Genomic DNA, 16,850 nt, shown 5'->3' on the forward strand with positions numbered 1-16,850 from the left:
TAATTCATGAACGGAATATCAACTTTTGAAAGTACACTGTACCAATACATAACAATTACAATTTAATACTGTAAATTAAACACTGAATATAGGACACATGTAGCGATGGTCAAATATACTTATAATTACGCAAACCTATGAAAAAAGCTATTTATACTTACAGGACTACAAAAACAAAGGGACTGTGCATCCATTCTAAAAACAATACCCAACACAAAAGGAAGAGACGGTGTGTACACGATATACCCGGATATGAAGACCAGGAAGTTGGTGTACTGTGACATGACCGCGGACGGCGGAGGGTGGACCGTGAGTCTTTACTTGTTTCTTTCCTTTATTTCAATATGTATCCATACTTTACAAGATTAATAACTTTGTAAAACTTACTGATTCTCTAGAATTCCTCTAAAAGGTCATCATTGTGGTTAACGTAAGAGGTCAATTTTTGTAATTGTCTTCATTCACACTCGAAAAACCAACCAATATTAGTACAAATGCTTATTTTCAAAACAATCCTCTCTTAATTTTGGACATTAAAACAACCCGATATCAGTATCAAGCATTGATAATGCAATAGTTTAACCACTTTAAAAAGTCTTCCAGAGCATAGCTTCTCTTCTAAGAATTTTACCAAAAATTCCAATGACAATTTTTAGTGTTGTCTTGCAGGTAATTCAAAGACGAATGGATGGTTCTGAAGATTTTAATCGCTCTTGGCAGACCTACAAAGCCGGATTTGGAAAACCACAAGGAGAATATTGGCTAGGTAAGAGCATGTATTAAAATGTTTTCACGTGATTATTGAAATTCATTCAATGAATTAAATGTTTGTTTTAATTTCTCTTGCATTTGTATAAGTCGTGACTGAAAAATAGCTACAAACAGCAATCTGCAATTATAACATGATGATTCCATAATAACTGTTTTTGTTACATTTGGACATTGTTATGCAGGTTAGCGATGTGGCCCATGGAACTCTTGTATATTTTCTAGGAAATGAAGATATTCACTTGCTCACAACAAGAACTAGCCAAGAGTTACGTGTAAACTTACAAAAGTTTTCAGGTGAGAAGGCCTACGCCAAGTATTTTACGTTTACCGTTGAAAGCGAGTCTCAGAAATACATATTAACCGTCGGGGGATACAGTGGAACAGCGGGCAAGTACAAAAGATATCAGATAATAAAAGCTCTCCATTGATTTTACAAATAAAATCAAAATAAAGAAGATTAGTATATTCCAGGGGATAGTCTTGCACATCAGAATGGGATGAAGTTTTCTACCAAAGATCAAGACAATGACAAAGGGAATAAACAACACTGTGGCGTGAATTTCCAAGGAGGATGGTGGTTCGAAGATTGCGAACTAGCTTATCTAAACGGACCTTATCTAAACTCAGCTAAAATCACTTCGATTAGTATCAACTGGTACGCATTCGGAAATGAACACCGTGCTTTAAGGAGGGCATCAATGATGATCAGATCCAAGAATTGACTTTGTTGTGAAAGTATTCATTAAAACAAAAATTGCCTGTCTTGGCATTTGTCTTTTTATTTGCAATAACAGATCAAAGTAGTTCTCTCAAAATATTCTCTGTCTTATCATGGACGAAATATTTTCAGAGGTTGTTAAACCCCAATTGATAAACAATTAAGAAAGGAAGTCCTTTTCTTCAAAACATGTGCTTCGTTTTTACATGCAAGTAGATGGTAATCTCCTCCTTGTTGTTATGGCCATTTATTAAATTAACATTTTATCCTTGAACTTTTGTCTTTTTAAATACAATATTATTGCATACCAAAGTAGTTCTCAATTAATGTAAGCTGAATGTTTCTAACTATAACATGTCACTGGTTTGTTTTCCTTCATCAGACAATCACTACAACCTAACAGGTTCAAGGCTTGTGTCACTTAAAAAGGGAAAAGGAAGTTGTAGGTTTGAATTGCAGCCATGTAAAAGATGATGTCCATTATTTCAGATCTGTCCTTTTGTTTCAGGATATCATAAGATTTGGTGTAATGGATAGATGCCCGTTTACCATCTAAACATAAGTTTTCTGTAATGGCATCGAAGTGGTCAATAGAAATATCCAGGAACAGGAACATTATCTGTAAATAATATAAAATAACTTACTAAAGTAATATGTAAATAATCATAAACTCTACACACAAAATATTATCATGAAAACTGAAGGTATACTATACCTACACTACATTGATAAAACATTTATATTCAAAAGGGGCGAACTTTGTTAGTCCTAGCTAACCTTGTTTAACTAGATGTTTGCTCATTTTCAGCATCAACCATCATAATAATCAAATTCTATTTTTTCCATCGACAATCATTTAGAATTTTACTGGTCATGATTTGTAGAAGCGTAATTAGGTTTTTAATATGTAGAAATTAATCGAACTGTCATGTTCTATAAATACAAAATCTACAAAAATGTTTGTATTTACTGCCCCTCCGTAAATTCAAATTTACAACATGACAGCCCCACCTCCAACAATTATGTAATGCCTGATAAGACCACTAATTACCTCTGATCTCAAACATACAATTCCTACAGCATACGGTGAGAAAAATGACCCATAACTTTCAATTAGCAGTTCTATTCCAATCTTCCCCAGTACATGCGAGTTGATAATTTTCTCTATCCATGTTTTCATTGGTTTTCTTCTGTCAGGATGGTCCTCTCTCTTCACCTTCATGTAAAATTTATTACATTATTCAATCTAATCAAATAATAAATTAAATGATATTTGATGTTAAAAAAAACAAGAGGCCCGATGGGCCTTATAGCTCACCTGAGCAACACTTGCTTTATATGGGCTTTCAAGGATATTGTGCCATATGGCCCATCAATTGATTAACCAAAAATGAATATCCGAATTTTACACTTATTTTTGCATATACTTAATCTTTGACATATTTACCTTTACTGAATACCATTTTTACCGAAAATAAGATCATATGCAATATAAATAACTAAATTTTCAGTTGGTGTTCATGGTTAACTTCCAGTTCCCTTAGTTTTAGCCCCCCCCCCTCCCCCCATCACTTTATAAAAGGGAGCATAAAGGTACATTTTCTCCCTCCACTACTTACTAGTTATTGTATTTTATATTAAAAAATCCTATATGTGAAAGAAGAAAAGTGTACCTCAAAGCACCAGAATGAATGCGTTCAATTCCCCAAATTAAAAACATGGAAAAATTTAATTGGCCTTCTCCATTATAACGATTGTCATTTACCAGGCATGAATTCATTTCGTGTGATGTTTCATATCCTTACTCACTTGACTAATGAATAAACTTAACTAAAAATTTTGTCACATATGTTTAAGAGCTATAATTCAAATTAATGTATTGGCAGGCATGTCGCTCTATTGTAGCAAGGCCCACCCATTGTTTTCATTTTATTGCAGAAAAAAACAACAAATGTCTACAAAGATGGTTTTCCGTTGCAATAATTTTTTTCAGAACAACGATAATGCTTTTATCATCATAATAATAATGTGTCAGGACTATGGAAACTGTTTAAAAGAAGTCGTTTTTATTTACTTGTGTTTGAAAAACTATCAAAAATTTGTGTAGATTTTATGCAATTCATGGTTTAAGAAGGGGCACAAGAAAGTAGTTGCAGCATATCATCCTTTTAGCAAGACATTTCTATTGATCAACCAAAACTTCAGCGTCAATCGTAGAATTATAAGCAAGATACATAGCTTGGTTTGAGTCATGTTTTTGTTCACATGAGTTTATTCCATTCAACTTAAGATTTTTAAACTTGGTATTCCCTATTCAGCATAGTTGCATTTAAAATATAAATCATGGGGAACTAAAGCATGACCTCAGCTTTGTGTACAAACATACAGTATTACAGTAGCATTGTGCGCAAAGCTCTGTATCTTGCTTATAACTCGAAGTTTGACTCTCATGATAGTAAATAGTAAAGAAAAAACACAGTTTTTTTCCATCATATTTCTAGCAGTGAGAATGCTCTCTGTTTAGATTGAAATTGCTGAGCATCTTAATAAAACATGTTGCATTAATCAAGGATTACGTAGAGATCGCACCAAAATACATATACCAACATAATGAATAGTACTTTATAATATTATGTTGTTAGTGCATCAGATTTTGCTCAGGTACATGTAAACAATCAGCTGTCTGATTTACCGGTCTACAGGTAAAAAATAAAGACAATGGTTCCTCTCAAGTTAAAATAAAACGAAACTAAACATGCTAAACGAAAATCAAAACAAGCTAAAAACAACCGTCACAAATAAAAATGTCTACGCATTGAAATATTTAACCTCGATTTACTTCACATAAACGGCACAAATATATTTTGGATGTTTCAAATATTCCCTTCGCACGCAAACTGATGCACGACAAGCAAATTCATCTCAGTTCAAGATGGCTGCTTCTAACATAGACTGGTCCTCTAAACTGGTTTTCGATATATGAAATATCGAGCCCGAAGATTGACCCCCATTCTCTCTGTCTTATTATTTTCGTTAATTACTCAAATTTGAAACAGATTTAGCCCTTAATTTTGCCAATTTATATTTTCCTTCCCATAAGGATGATTTATGCTAAATTACGTTGAATTTGACTCAGTAGTTCTTGAGAAGAAGATTTTAAAAAATGCACCCCCTTTTTTCTAGTTTTGAGGTTTTCTGTGCTTTGAATAAAGATTGGTCTGTCATTTCTGCAATTTATATTTGCCTTCCCATTAGGATGCTTTGTGCCAAATTTGGTTGAAATTGGTCAAGCGGTTTTAAAGAAGTTCGAAATATAAAAAGTTTACAGACAGACAGACAGACGGACAGACAGACGACGGACAAAATGTGATCAAAATAGCTCACTTGAGCTCTCAGCTCAGGTGGGCTAAAAATTGTTCCCATAATGCATTTTCTTATTTTCATTTTTTGTACCTCTGACTTGCATTGGTAGATACCCAGGTTTTATAGCAGAACAGAGCATAAACATTTTTAAAATTATTTGTCTGGAGACCAAAATCTGTTAATAAAATTTAAAAAAAACTGCACCAGACTGCAGAAATCCACACTACCAGAACAAACTGCAATTCATTATAATTGTCAGTAAAGGTTATCATGGCCAAATGAGTAAAAAAATATAAAACAGTGAATAGCCTGAAACTTATTAATAATTAATAATCTATATATGATAAATATTTATACAGTCAAACATTACTATCTGCACAAATGTGACACATTTATGTGCAAGATAAAGAGGTTCCTACTGCATTTGGAGAGTAATTATTTCATAAGTAACCTATATACCATTTGGATTTCTAAAGGGCCGGGAAGGAAACTAAAAATATGTTGTATAATATATCAATTATCATCTATAATAAACTATAAGCCGCCATGGGAACTGCCACTGAACTTTAATTTATGATGTCACACCATCTATTCTGGTTTGTTTTATCAACATAGCATCACTATATTAGCAAATCATGATATTTGCTCTAAATGACAAGTTCTGGAAGATTTGAAACAATATCGACTTGAGACCATTCTTTTACCTTTGACTTTCAAATAAGGCCTAAAAAAAAAAGTTGTGTGTTTCGGGTAACCCGACCTAACCTACAAAAATGGCCCGATCCTACCATTTTTAGATGCCTGATTTTATCCGACTGTGAATTTTATCTTATTTCCAATAAAAAATACGTTTTTAAATATGAAACAAACAAACATTCTTAGGATTCAGGCAAAAAAAATAGATAAAATAAAAAAAAATCTCCACCTACCTAATTTTTTCATCAGTGTTACCCTAAACACACTATTTTTTTTTTTAGGCCTAAATTACAAACCAACCTCAAAAGGAGCATGTTCGTTGAAAGATTATAAAGCAGAGGTTAGTGTCGGAGACAGAGGAATCTCCGCGTAGATGCAAAGTAACATAGAAAATGTCTGACGTTGTTATTTCAACATGGTAATTCTGACATTACGTTAGAGAAAGAATTTAAACATCCCGATTACAATTATAACGTACTTATTTTGTTAGCGAAGAACTAGAGATGGACTAAAAATTTACTCAAGGCTATTTTCAACTTTGAATAATAGGAGATTAACAGCTGTCATTGATTTCATAAAAATGCATATATTTATTCATACATGTATTTATTCTTTAGATTAACTTGTGATTTAATTAATTAATTAAAGTTTTCTTCAGTTGATTACTTCAGTAACAGAAAGGCACAAGTAGCGTTTTATTCAGAGCACTGTGTTAATTGTATATGTAAATCAAACCGGAATAGATGGTGTGACGTCCAAATTATTACATTTTTTTGTTTTTAATACAAAAGAGTTCTACATCATGTCAGCTTCAAGTAAATACGATTTCTCTAACTTCAAACGTAAAGCTAATTTTGTTGTTTATTTTCAAAACAGCATGACTGCATGTGATAATTTAAACTACTTTATTAATATGAATAAAATATGTGTTTGACTTTCCTTCCCTTTTAATAGGCAAAATTTTCTATCATCAAAATTTTTTTCATAAATAAATGCTACTCATAAACTTGCAGATTTATTGATTTAATGGTTTGATTTCTCACTGCTTTCTACATAACATAATTTACACATACTATATAATATAAATGCTATGTAAGTTAACGAGAAGTGAATTTATACCTCACAATTCATTATAAGCACAGGAGATCCATCTGCTCCAAAAGGAGTAAACGTCTGTACAAAGTGTATGTCTGGTTCACTCATTATAACTTTGTTCCTGAATATTCCATAGGTTTTTCTGTGTGGCCTATGGAAATTTAAAACACAGTTTATTCATAGATTACAGAGATCACCTTGTCACCTTGACCGAATCTATTGCCCATGTTTTTCATTAGATAAATGTATACATAGATACTGCATTTTTAAATTTCTATAGGGTGTAGGTAACTTGCGATTATGAACACAATTGGTAATTTGCATCTCTAAATGTATCTATTTCAACTTTGATACAAGTTTGATTAAGGAAAATCAGTCAGAAGAAACCTGTTTATTAACTTATTCATTTGCAACTAGACAACATTAAGATGGTGACCATCTCAATCTGCAGATGGGAAATAATTTACAGTTAAAATCTGATTATAAAGAAATCTGTTATGACCTTCACATTGACTAGGTTCAAAGTCACAGCACACCATCAACCCAAAAGCTCTGTTTATGTGAAGTATAAGCTAAATAAGGCTAAGTGGAGAGCACATATATATAATGCTCTTAAAAAAGGATTTTTGTGTGACCTTATATGACCTTGACACTTAACCTACAAACATCATTCAAGATTTGTGCATACCCTTTGATCCTTTGATCTGTGAGTGAAGTATGAGCTAGATTGGACCAAAGGGAGAGAAGATAAGCTCCGCACAAGGATTTTTCACATAATTCTGCTATGACCTTCACATTTGACCTTGAAACTTGACTCAAGGTCAATGCACACCCTTTACTCAAAAGCTCTGTTAAGTGTTTATGTGAAGTATGAGCAATATAGGGCTAAGTGGAGAGTAAATATGCTCTGAAAAAGAATTTTTTGTGTGATTTCAATATAACCTTGACCCTAGACCTACCAACATTGAGTAAAGACCATCTCTTAAAATATAACCTGTCCAAAAATTAGATAGCTACTTCCCATTTAACCTCCTTCCAAAACTTTAGCATGTTTCCTCATCTGTAAGATGTAAGTCACAGAGAATATCTGAAACATGAAATGCATGAATGTGTCAAGATAATTAATCAATAACACATCCCAGAAGTAAAAATTACTTAATGAATAAATATTATTCACTCACCTTGGATGAAGCAAACAAATTTTTGAAAAGCTCATGAACAATGTATGATAGGTTTTTTCACAAGGGTCTCTTTCTTTTTTGTTCCCATGATTCTCATGGTGGGATATTTTTGGGGGTATTACAGGATGAAATATGGACCGCACTATATCAACACAGCTCTGCAAAAACTCATTTACTGATGCCGCCCACTGACCAAATAACCTGCAAATTAAAATTTTATACAAATGTTACCATAATTTATTAATTAATCTCACCTGGATGCTAGTCACTTGGTATATATAAGCATTGCAACTGTATGTTTAATTTTCTCTGGTGATTAATTTTATTTACTGTACTGATCTTAGGTGTGCCACAGGTGACCACATGTCATAATGAACAACTAAATACTTGTGTTCTGAAAACATACTTTGATCATGCACACTTGTAGATCCACCATTTCTACAGTGTAAACAGAAGACAAATAATGCTTCATTAATCAATCTGTCAATGAAACAGTTGATTACGTGGAATGAAACTTCAATTGCACTTGCGTAAATTGGAATTCTGGGAAGAAATAAGACTACCCGTGATAGGGAAATTCAAAGTTATGAAACTGGTCAGTTTCTAAATAGGTTAAACTGCGAATCAGACTGTCTCTGGGTATTGTCTGCAGCCATGGTCGTGGTATACACATAAACATGTGACTCTCGATGGCTCAAAGTCCATGGTACCAAAGAAAAAGTTTTTAAGAGTTCGGAATTTTCTGGGTTGCACGATGGGTTTTAAAATTAGTCTTATTGGATGTTATGATAAAGCCATTTATCTAGTGCTAACCTTAAGCTTAAACAACATTTTCTTTTCAGATAAATTTAGATATATGTATGTTTTAAAAACTAAATGGAAACAAATACATGTATTGAGTAAAGTCATGATAATTTATTTTTTTATGCATCTTATTATGACCAGATTGCTCAAAACTACTGGACTGCAAGACGACATTTTGTAAAAGATAACTGAGAATCAACCACTGTTCCCATTTCATTCTATTTCATCACCAGCTGTACTGATTCCAAACATGTTCAGCCTTAATCATAATAATTACAATATTAATGCTGATATGCATAAATTTTACAATTTTATTATTCATTAATTTTCACTATGGCTCAAAATTATCGTCTCGTCTCAATTAATTTTTCCTTTTTAAGATAGTCAGTGTAATTATAAATTAGGTTACAGTATTGTCAATCATCGAACAAATATCACCTAGTGACCTTGCAGGACAAGTGTCGCCTGAATAAACAACCAGTTACATGGGTCTTGCCTCTATAGTGGCTTGCCTATACACAGCCACTTCGAAGTATCGAGAGTACAAAACCAAAGATTATAAATAACGGGACTGCAGTTTGACTTCGAGGGATCAAGGGTTTCTATAGACTGATCAAGAGTTCGAGAAATCAAGAGTACATTTGCTTAATTATACAGAGAAAAAAATCAAGATCCTAGACTCACTTCGAGCGATCATGAACTTCCAGCCATCAAGAGTTACCTTTATATATTTTTCTTATTGGAGACTATATAAATTGGCAGTGGTTTGCGACGGGACCATGAAATTCAGCGAGCAATCTTTGCTAAGTTACAATTCTAGTCAATAAGTTGGTGTGCAGTCATACATTGTATGTACATCGCTTCACACCTGTCTCTTACCCTAAACATGCTAAAGTGAATAAACTTTGCAAACTAATGTGCAACTGCATATTTTTTTTATATAGATGGTGTATTCACTTTTGACCTAAAATTAATATTCAGCTTGCTGACTTTTTTAGCTTTGAAAAAGGCTAATCTTTTGTATTGTATTTTTCGGGGCATATGTCGATGTGGGGCATAGGCCGAATTGCTAATTTTTAGACAAAATTCAAGAAAAATCCTTAGACTAGCCGAATTGGGGGATAAGCCGATTTTCAATCGATGATTACTATAGTGAAAGTATGACCGCTTATTAAGGAAGTCATCGTATTAAGTATATACTTTCAGAATATCGATGTAGAAAGTCAAAAGAGTAATTAAAGTTATTAAATTTGCTTAACATATATATTTTAAGCAATTTTTAAAAATCAATCTGTGTTTTGTGGCTGTTTGGTCTCTTCCGTTTTCGTCGGTGTATCGTTATATGTATCGTAATTTTACATATTGTAAATTTAATTGCAACACCAACCTCAGTGGTTTTGTCTGGTAGAACTAAGTATAATATTTTACCAAACCATTTATATTTTATTAATACCTTATTGCTAAATCCCATTTAATCAAGTTATACTTTGAAAGCTACTTGTAAATACGGGGTATGGCGTCCATTAGCTCAACGTCACGTGGTTTCATATTCAAATAGAGTTATCCCCCGTAATCGCTATGAATGAGAAAACGAAATACCAAACATAAAATATTTAATTTGTGTTCTTTCCATTGATTAATTAAATAGTGACTGCCGTTATGAAGAGAAGTTGTAATGTTAAAAACACAGTTAATGCAATGAAGTGTAACGGTGTACACTAGGCTACGTGCCCCCAGGCTGTGTTTTAGTCACGGGTTTCACACCTTTGTATATACACACGACACCAGAATACCGTTATTTCATCCAACAGAAAATTAATTGTAAAAACACAAAGCATTTGATTTATTCTCCACCCAAGACCAGTGATTCCCACAAACGCAGACATGAAGAATTCACAAAAATTCTGTCATATTACATTCTAAAAACGTTTCGTTTTCTTTTTTACTACGCAATAATAGTTTCCAGGGTTCATACACAAACATGGGAAAAAAATTCTTTTGATTGGGATTGTAAAGAAATACCTCGTACAGTACTGTGCATTTTATTACTCACGATGTCATTACAAAAATTATCAACAGGACAACTATCGAACAATAGTTCAAACGGATGAAAAAAAAACAACCCTCATAATAAACTGCTACAACAGTACAAGGGATAAAAAACAGTGGATTTTATATTTTACTGTTAAATTTTTTTAACTTTGAGTCTAAGAATAGCCGATCCCGGGGGATAGGCCGGGGCTCGCTCATCGGAGTAAAAAATTCCGGCCTATGCCCCGAAAAATACGGAAATTAATCTAAAGGAAAAGGAACAAAATCATGCCAAAACAATCACTCTAAACAAGCACCAATCCAAAGAATGTTAATTCTCTTGCTTCTGTTGATATAATAAAACATTATATGAAATTAGGACAAAATCTATTCTCACCAATTCAGCTGAAAAAAAGTTCAGTTAAAAATTTTCCAGAAACAAAATTTTCCAGAAACAAAAAAACTTACCTGATCATGGTGTCATCAGTATACTGTCCATTTATTACAGTTTTTCTGTAAAATTTGTTCACTCTCTGTGCTTCATTTACGATACAATCAAGAGTATTTCTTTTCAGATCATTGAAAGCATGACGATTCCGTCTTCCCCTGTTGCTGTCCTCATTTTTTGTTTCAAAATGCATTTCAGCAGTTTTAGTGATAGTTTCTAAATCCACATTCAAGTTCTCCAACTGATCTTCATTAGCCTGCTTAAAAGTGCCCAATATTTCCTCTTCAACTACTGTGTTCATGGTCCATTGTTTCTTTTCTTTGAGCATTTTGAAGAAACAGTCGATTGGCATTGGTTGCTCATCATAAAATATATTTAAGTCACTCATATCCTCTTTTTTAAAATCAGAAGCCAACAGTCTTTTTTTGATACTTCTCCACTGCCCAGTTTCTGAGTCGGAAGAAGATGAATTTGCTGGTGAAGGAATTGTATGCTGTGCTCGTCTTCCATGTGGAATACTTTGTTTTACACATGATGATTTGGGCAGCTTAAATGAATGTCAAATAAAAAGATTATTATCTCAATCATTTGAGTAAAAAATTTATCTTGATGCTTTAATACATCAAAGAATTACAATTTACTATAATTTAATAAGAACTGTGAACGCCAAGAACTGTTTCCCGCCTACATTTTACATCCAAATATTTCGGAATTTCTGTCAGATATTCAAAAACAAATTCATCTACTAAAAAGTATGATCAAATCCTAATTGATTAATATTTATCTTTACACAAAAGTTTTGCTTTTTTCGGAATGTATTTTGGTCTGTAGACATATGTCCCCTGTGAAACAACAAATCCTTTGGACGGCTTTGGTATAAATATGCCAAATAACAATATATAAAACCCCTCAAAAGGAGCTTTTGTTTCACGGGGGGAAAGATGTTTTAAAAAACATTTCCGTTTTCCGTTAATTTCTATTAGGAATTGAGCTATTTTAACCCAAAATACAAAGTTATCTCTCTTTGTTTGACCAAATCATTTATATTTATTGAAACTATACATAAATGTTTACTTTATTATAAAAAAATAACTTTAAGGTGGCTCGACACACCAATGCATTGTTTGATGGATCAAAAAGAATCATTTTTAAGAAATAAGTATACAAAAATGACACCTTTATCGGCCTCTGGTTATTTTATATGATTTTTTTTGTATTTTTTTTATAGAAACCGGAAACATCGTTTTAGCTGCGAACAAGATATATTAGAGCTAAAAATTTGTTATCAATTAATGTACAATACAATTATCTATAAATACATATCAAAACGGCCAGATAAACTTTGAAATATTTTTGTAAAAAAAAATATTTTTGAAAATGAAAAAAAGGATTGTAGATATTTTTTAAATCTATGGATAAAAACTGCAGATAAACTGTTACTCGCATTTAACAATAGCTGTACAATCATATTTCAACAAGAAATTGAAACCAAATAGTGAAATTAAAGAAAAAATGGAAAATTTTAAAATTGAACCGATCCCGATTGTAATTAAACTGATCCCGAATGAAATCACATAAAGTTAGAATGAATCATAATTTTGCAAAAATTTCAGGTTGTTTAGCTGTAAAATGGTTTCGTCATTTACTTACTTTATAATTTATATCAATTACTTAGAAAAAAACTGCAGTTTATTTGTAAAATTTCAATTTTAAAATAATTCTGATCGGGATCAGTTTTTTTTCAATCGGGATCGGTTAAAATTTGATAAGGCGAGAGAAATTTAATTTTTAGTTTTACGGATTTTGTTGTAAAAAATTTGGGTCGGAGGAGGGAAAATAAAAAAAAAAAAAAAAAAGTGGGCAAACTTTTATTAATCAAAATTACATATTATTTGCTTGAACTTATAATATTAAATTTAATTTGTCCACTATCCACTGTGTACTTTGTGTTTGTTTCAAGATCATTGGTATTAACCTTAAAACTTGTTCAGGATAACATTTTCTTTGCTTTTCATAAAAACTTTTAAGCCAAACCATACATGGCTGACCTCCATCTTAAATACTCCATGTTATAGAGACGCTTACACTTGATTTTAAAAGCTCCCTTTGTCAAACGTTTTGCAGATTTCAAATCAAATAAAGTAATTTTAAAACCAAGATCGGTCAAACTTGAAAATTCCGGAAAAATTTCCGAAGATAGGAATTTTTTTTCATTATTTTTTTTTTTACAAAATCGGAAAAATTGGGTCGGCGGATCCGTAAAACTAAAAATTTAATTTCTCTCGCCTAAATAGCAATTTTTCCAAAATTTCACATTTTCATTTCAATTTCTTTGTAAAATATCATTGTTTAGTAAATAGTTTATGTGACTATATGTTATTTTTAAAATTTTATCCATAGATTAAAAAGATATTAAAGAATTAAAATTTTGATTTTCAGAAATATTTTTTTGATTAAAAAATTAAACACTTGACCAAACAATCTTTGGCATGAATTTATTTATAATTATATTACACATTAATTGACAACAAGTTTTAAGCTCTACATACATGCCAACTATCCCGATTTTTGCGGGATTCTCCCGATTTCACGTCATCAAAAATACAAATCCCGATATCCCGATCGGGATTGTCAAAATACCTCGAAATCCCGATTCTCAAAAAGTCCAACCCGTTTTACGACAATAAGTCCCGATTTCCATCTAAAATTTCAAATCCCGCGCTGCTTGTCTACGCTAACCAATCAAAAAGCGGGATTATGACCGCCATTGCTGTTTACCTGTATCGCGTGTGTGTATATCGGTGTAATTACCTGTACGCTACCTGTGTCTGGGTGCTTGCAAACCTAATGGGGAGCATGTTTTGATAGTAATTAATCGGGAAGTATCGGGATGGATAGCGAAATGCCACACTTTTTACACAAACTTCGACAAGAATGGGGTTACACCACCAAAGAAAACGAAACTTTCATCCCAATATCGGGAGGCAGATTCCCGATTTTCGTGATGACTATCGGGATTGTAATTGGATGACAACCATGTATATTGCCGTGCAATAGGTATGTTTAACTTATATATAGTACAACTAAATATATTTATTGACAGGGTACATTTTATTGTGTACACATGACACAAGGAGAGATTGATAGCTATTATAATACATTATCTACAAGAAGAATATTGTAGATATGTTAAACTTTATGAGTAACAATTTTTTTTTATTTTGAGGGATTTTAGGGTAGACCATGGTGGAATGAATGATGTTACAAAGAACACGAAAAACAGCCATTCATCAAGCCACCTGCTGCTACCAACTTGTTTGTGAAATCAAAATTGGAGTAAGATGAAGGTAACTAAATTTTTTAATAAGCTAGTATATAATATTTCTAAAGAATTTTAAGCCAGGAAACAATTATAAATACTTTCTTTCACTTTTTATAGCAACTTGACCCATAAATGCTTTTTAATATTTAATTTAATTAATTATTCATTTTATTTTGTAGATGTCACAAGAGCAGAGGTCCTGTTTGCCAACTGCGTTGCAGAATTTAGTGCTTTTTGAACTGCTATACCATACTATTTATTGTTTGTGGAGATTTCAAAGATTGATTTAATATATGAAAATAAAGTTATGAACTTTATTTATGATTTCATTTGAAAGAGGAGATTGTTTGATAAACACATTAGGATAATGATAAATAGATAAAGAAACAGATGAATTTCTAAGAGTTCAATTGTTTATACAAAGCAATTACACAACAAAATGCCGCGAAATTTCCTTCAAGGAAAATGTCGTCGCGCGTAAAATCCCCCATGGAGATTTTCAAAAGTTGGCATGTATGGCTCTAATATATTCTGTTTGTCTGCAAAACAGTTTTTCCTATTTCACTGAAAAAATACAAAAAAATTCGTATAAAATAACTGAAAGCCGATATTGATCTCTGTTTTGTGGAATCATGTTTCAAAAAAGATTCTCTATCGATCCATAAAATAAAATTTTGGTGTGTCGAGGAACCTTAATTAGACAATTTTCAAAAAATGACTTTTAGGTAGGTGGCTAGACAATGCTATCGTTCACAGTCCTTTATAAATCATTCACTCACACACCCGTACATTTCATTATTCACTTTATTTCATTGTTTATTAGTTATTTCATTGTTTATTAGTAATGGATCATATTTGACTTGTATTGGTGATCTGTCCATGGTCGTGTATTTTGGTGTGATGGTTACCATATATGGTGATAACTATATTATGTCTATATTTGGAAGTTAATGGTTAAACAATTTCTATACATGTGTGGATTAGTCAGTGTGCAAGTCTGCTTTTAACATCTTGTTTGTTTTGCACAATGATTTAAAAAATTACAACTTGTTTGCCTGTAGTAATACTGTCTAATTAATTAAAATCAACACAGCTGTTTCAAATTTTTTTTATCATTCGAAGGGAAATATGGTCATCTTGTCATAGTAGACGTAATTGTCTTTAATTGTGACATCATTAAAAAGTTTTACACAAAATTGAATGTTTTCTATTCTATAGGTTCATACAATGAAGCATATTTGCAAAATTGAAATCTTTTTTTAATACCTTAGATAGTGATTTGTTTTGTTGTCAAATAGTAGTATGCAAAATCCCATTATTTGAACTATTGAAATTGGTCCACTGTCTCTATTATATTATGTTATAACTTATTATATAAGTTTATAGACAGTCAGGCTGAAAGACGGCAGACAAAAGGTGAGCAGTAAAGTTCAGGTGAGCTAAAAAAAAAGAAATTAAAAACACAATAGTCAATCGTTACAATTTGAACTCCTTCTGCTTATATGGCGTGTTGATATGTACAGTGTACGTAACGATAATTATGTATATAGACCAATGTTAATTGTCTCTTGATCAGTGGATTACGATGTCGTGATATTACCAGTTCGTCTGATGCACTGGACAGGTTTTCAGTTGGTGATGGCGGGTTTGAATAATCCCCTTCATAATAGGTCTCACTTACTTCTGCTATCCGATCGCCCATTGCGCTCAAGCCTACTGTACACAAATGTCAAACCCTGTCATCTTTTTTCGCGGCATATTATATGCGGTTCCTATTGAATTCGTTGCCTCAAGCCTCTAGTGAAGGTATGTCTTTTCACCCCACAGGACAAAGAGAGTTGTGAAAATTACAAATGTATATTAACAGCAAGTATTTTCTCTTCTAATAGATTGTATAGATTTGTGTATAGATCGATTATGACATAGTTCTTATCTGCTCAAGCACGTAACATTGTTTTTAAAAGGGGGGGGGGAGCAACTTTGCTAATCATGAAAATTCTAATTCGTGGAGGAGGAATGTTTGTTTTCCGTACGAATATTGATGAAACCACAGTAAGTCTCAATCAAATGTTGCTCTTTTCTGTTTATCATATTATCTATGAACATATTGAATCAGTTTACCTTGTTTGCCATGAGTCATTCGATCAAAGAAATGTTACGATTCCATACTTTACATTATTTGTAAACAAATATAAGACTCGAGCTTTGTTTACATAACAATGATTTTTTACCTCTGTATCTCTCTTATAACCCGAATTCTAACATTCAAGTTTTGGTCAATCATTCAAAATGAGCAAGTAAACCATTTTATGCATTAAAAAAGAAAAAGAAAATTTTGATCTAAAATTGTGTCCAAGTCCCTTTAATAAGAAGGATACATGTACTTTGTTTTCAGACTCCAAAATGTTAATATACAAAATC

General features: G+C 32.2%; 2 protein-coding genes and 1 long non-coding RNA gene across 4 annotated transcripts in view; 2 read left to right on the top strand and 1 right to left on the bottom strand.

The window, feature by feature from the left end:
- The window catches only part of LOC128182222 (uncharacterized), a 43,658-nt gene extending 41,963 nt beyond the window's left edge, over positions 1–1,695 (top strand). The window contains exons 13-15 of the mRNA XM_052850819.1: positions 164–309; positions 670–766; positions 994–1,695. Coding sequence (XP_052706779.1) covers positions 164–309; positions 670–766; positions 994–1,199 — 449 coding nt within the window. The 3' untranslated portion in view covers positions 1,200–1,695. The remainder of the gene's footprint in view (positions 1–163; positions 310–669; positions 767–993) is intronic.
- A 126-nt stretch (positions 1,696–1,821) lies between these two features.
- Positions 1,822–16,202, bottom strand: LOC128180356 (uncharacterized). 2 transcript variants are annotated; one of them, XM_052848404.1, is made up of 6 exons: positions 16,111–16,202; positions 11,128–11,654; positions 7,825–8,025; positions 6,668–6,794; positions 2,541–2,705; positions 1,822–2,108 (listed from the first exon to the last, which is right to left on the bottom strand). In XM_052848404.1, the coding sequence occupies exons 1-6, from the start codon at positions 16,129–16,131 to the stop codon at positions 1,911–1,913; spliced, it is 1,239 nt and encodes a 412-aa protein (XP_052704364.1). In that variant the 5' UTR covers positions 16,132–16,202; the 3' UTR covers positions 1,822–1,910. The 2 variants fall into 2 exon arrangements, with proteins under 2 accessions (XP_052704364.1, XP_052704363.1); XM_052848403.1 differs by having other exon boundaries at positions 16,030–16,193.
- LOC128180363 (uncharacterized) lies at positions 13,655–15,664 on the top strand. The gene is made up of 3 exons (XR_008243211.1): positions 13,655–14,164; positions 14,334–14,454; positions 14,609–15,664. It is a non-coding gene; the product is annotated as an uncharacterized LOC128180363 (long non-coding RNA).
- Positions 16,203–16,850: the final 648 nt, after the last annotated feature.

The sequence above is a fragment of the Crassostrea angulata genome, chromosome 4, assembly GCF_025612915.1.
Source record: "Crassostrea angulata isolate pt1a10 chromosome 4, ASM2561291v2, whole genome shotgun sequence".
Lineage (NCBI taxonomy): Eukaryota > Metazoa > Mollusca > Bivalvia > Ostreida > Ostreidae > Magallana > Magallana angulata.

Excerpts from the sequence above, each read along its gene's own strand:
- LOC128180356 (XM_052848403.1), bottom strand. The coding sequence starts at position 16,131 with ATGGGCGATCGGATAGCAGAAGTAAGTGAGACCTATTATGAAGGGGAT. Across the intron at positions 11,655-16,029 it reads CCAGTGCATCAGACGAACTG|CTGCCCAAATCATCATGTGT; the intron begins GTAATATCACGA and ends CATTCATTTAAG. Across the intron at positions 8,026-11,127 it reads ACTGATGACACCATGATCAG|GTTATTTGGTCAGTGGGCGG; the intron begins GTAAGTTTTTTT and ends TTTAATTTGCAG.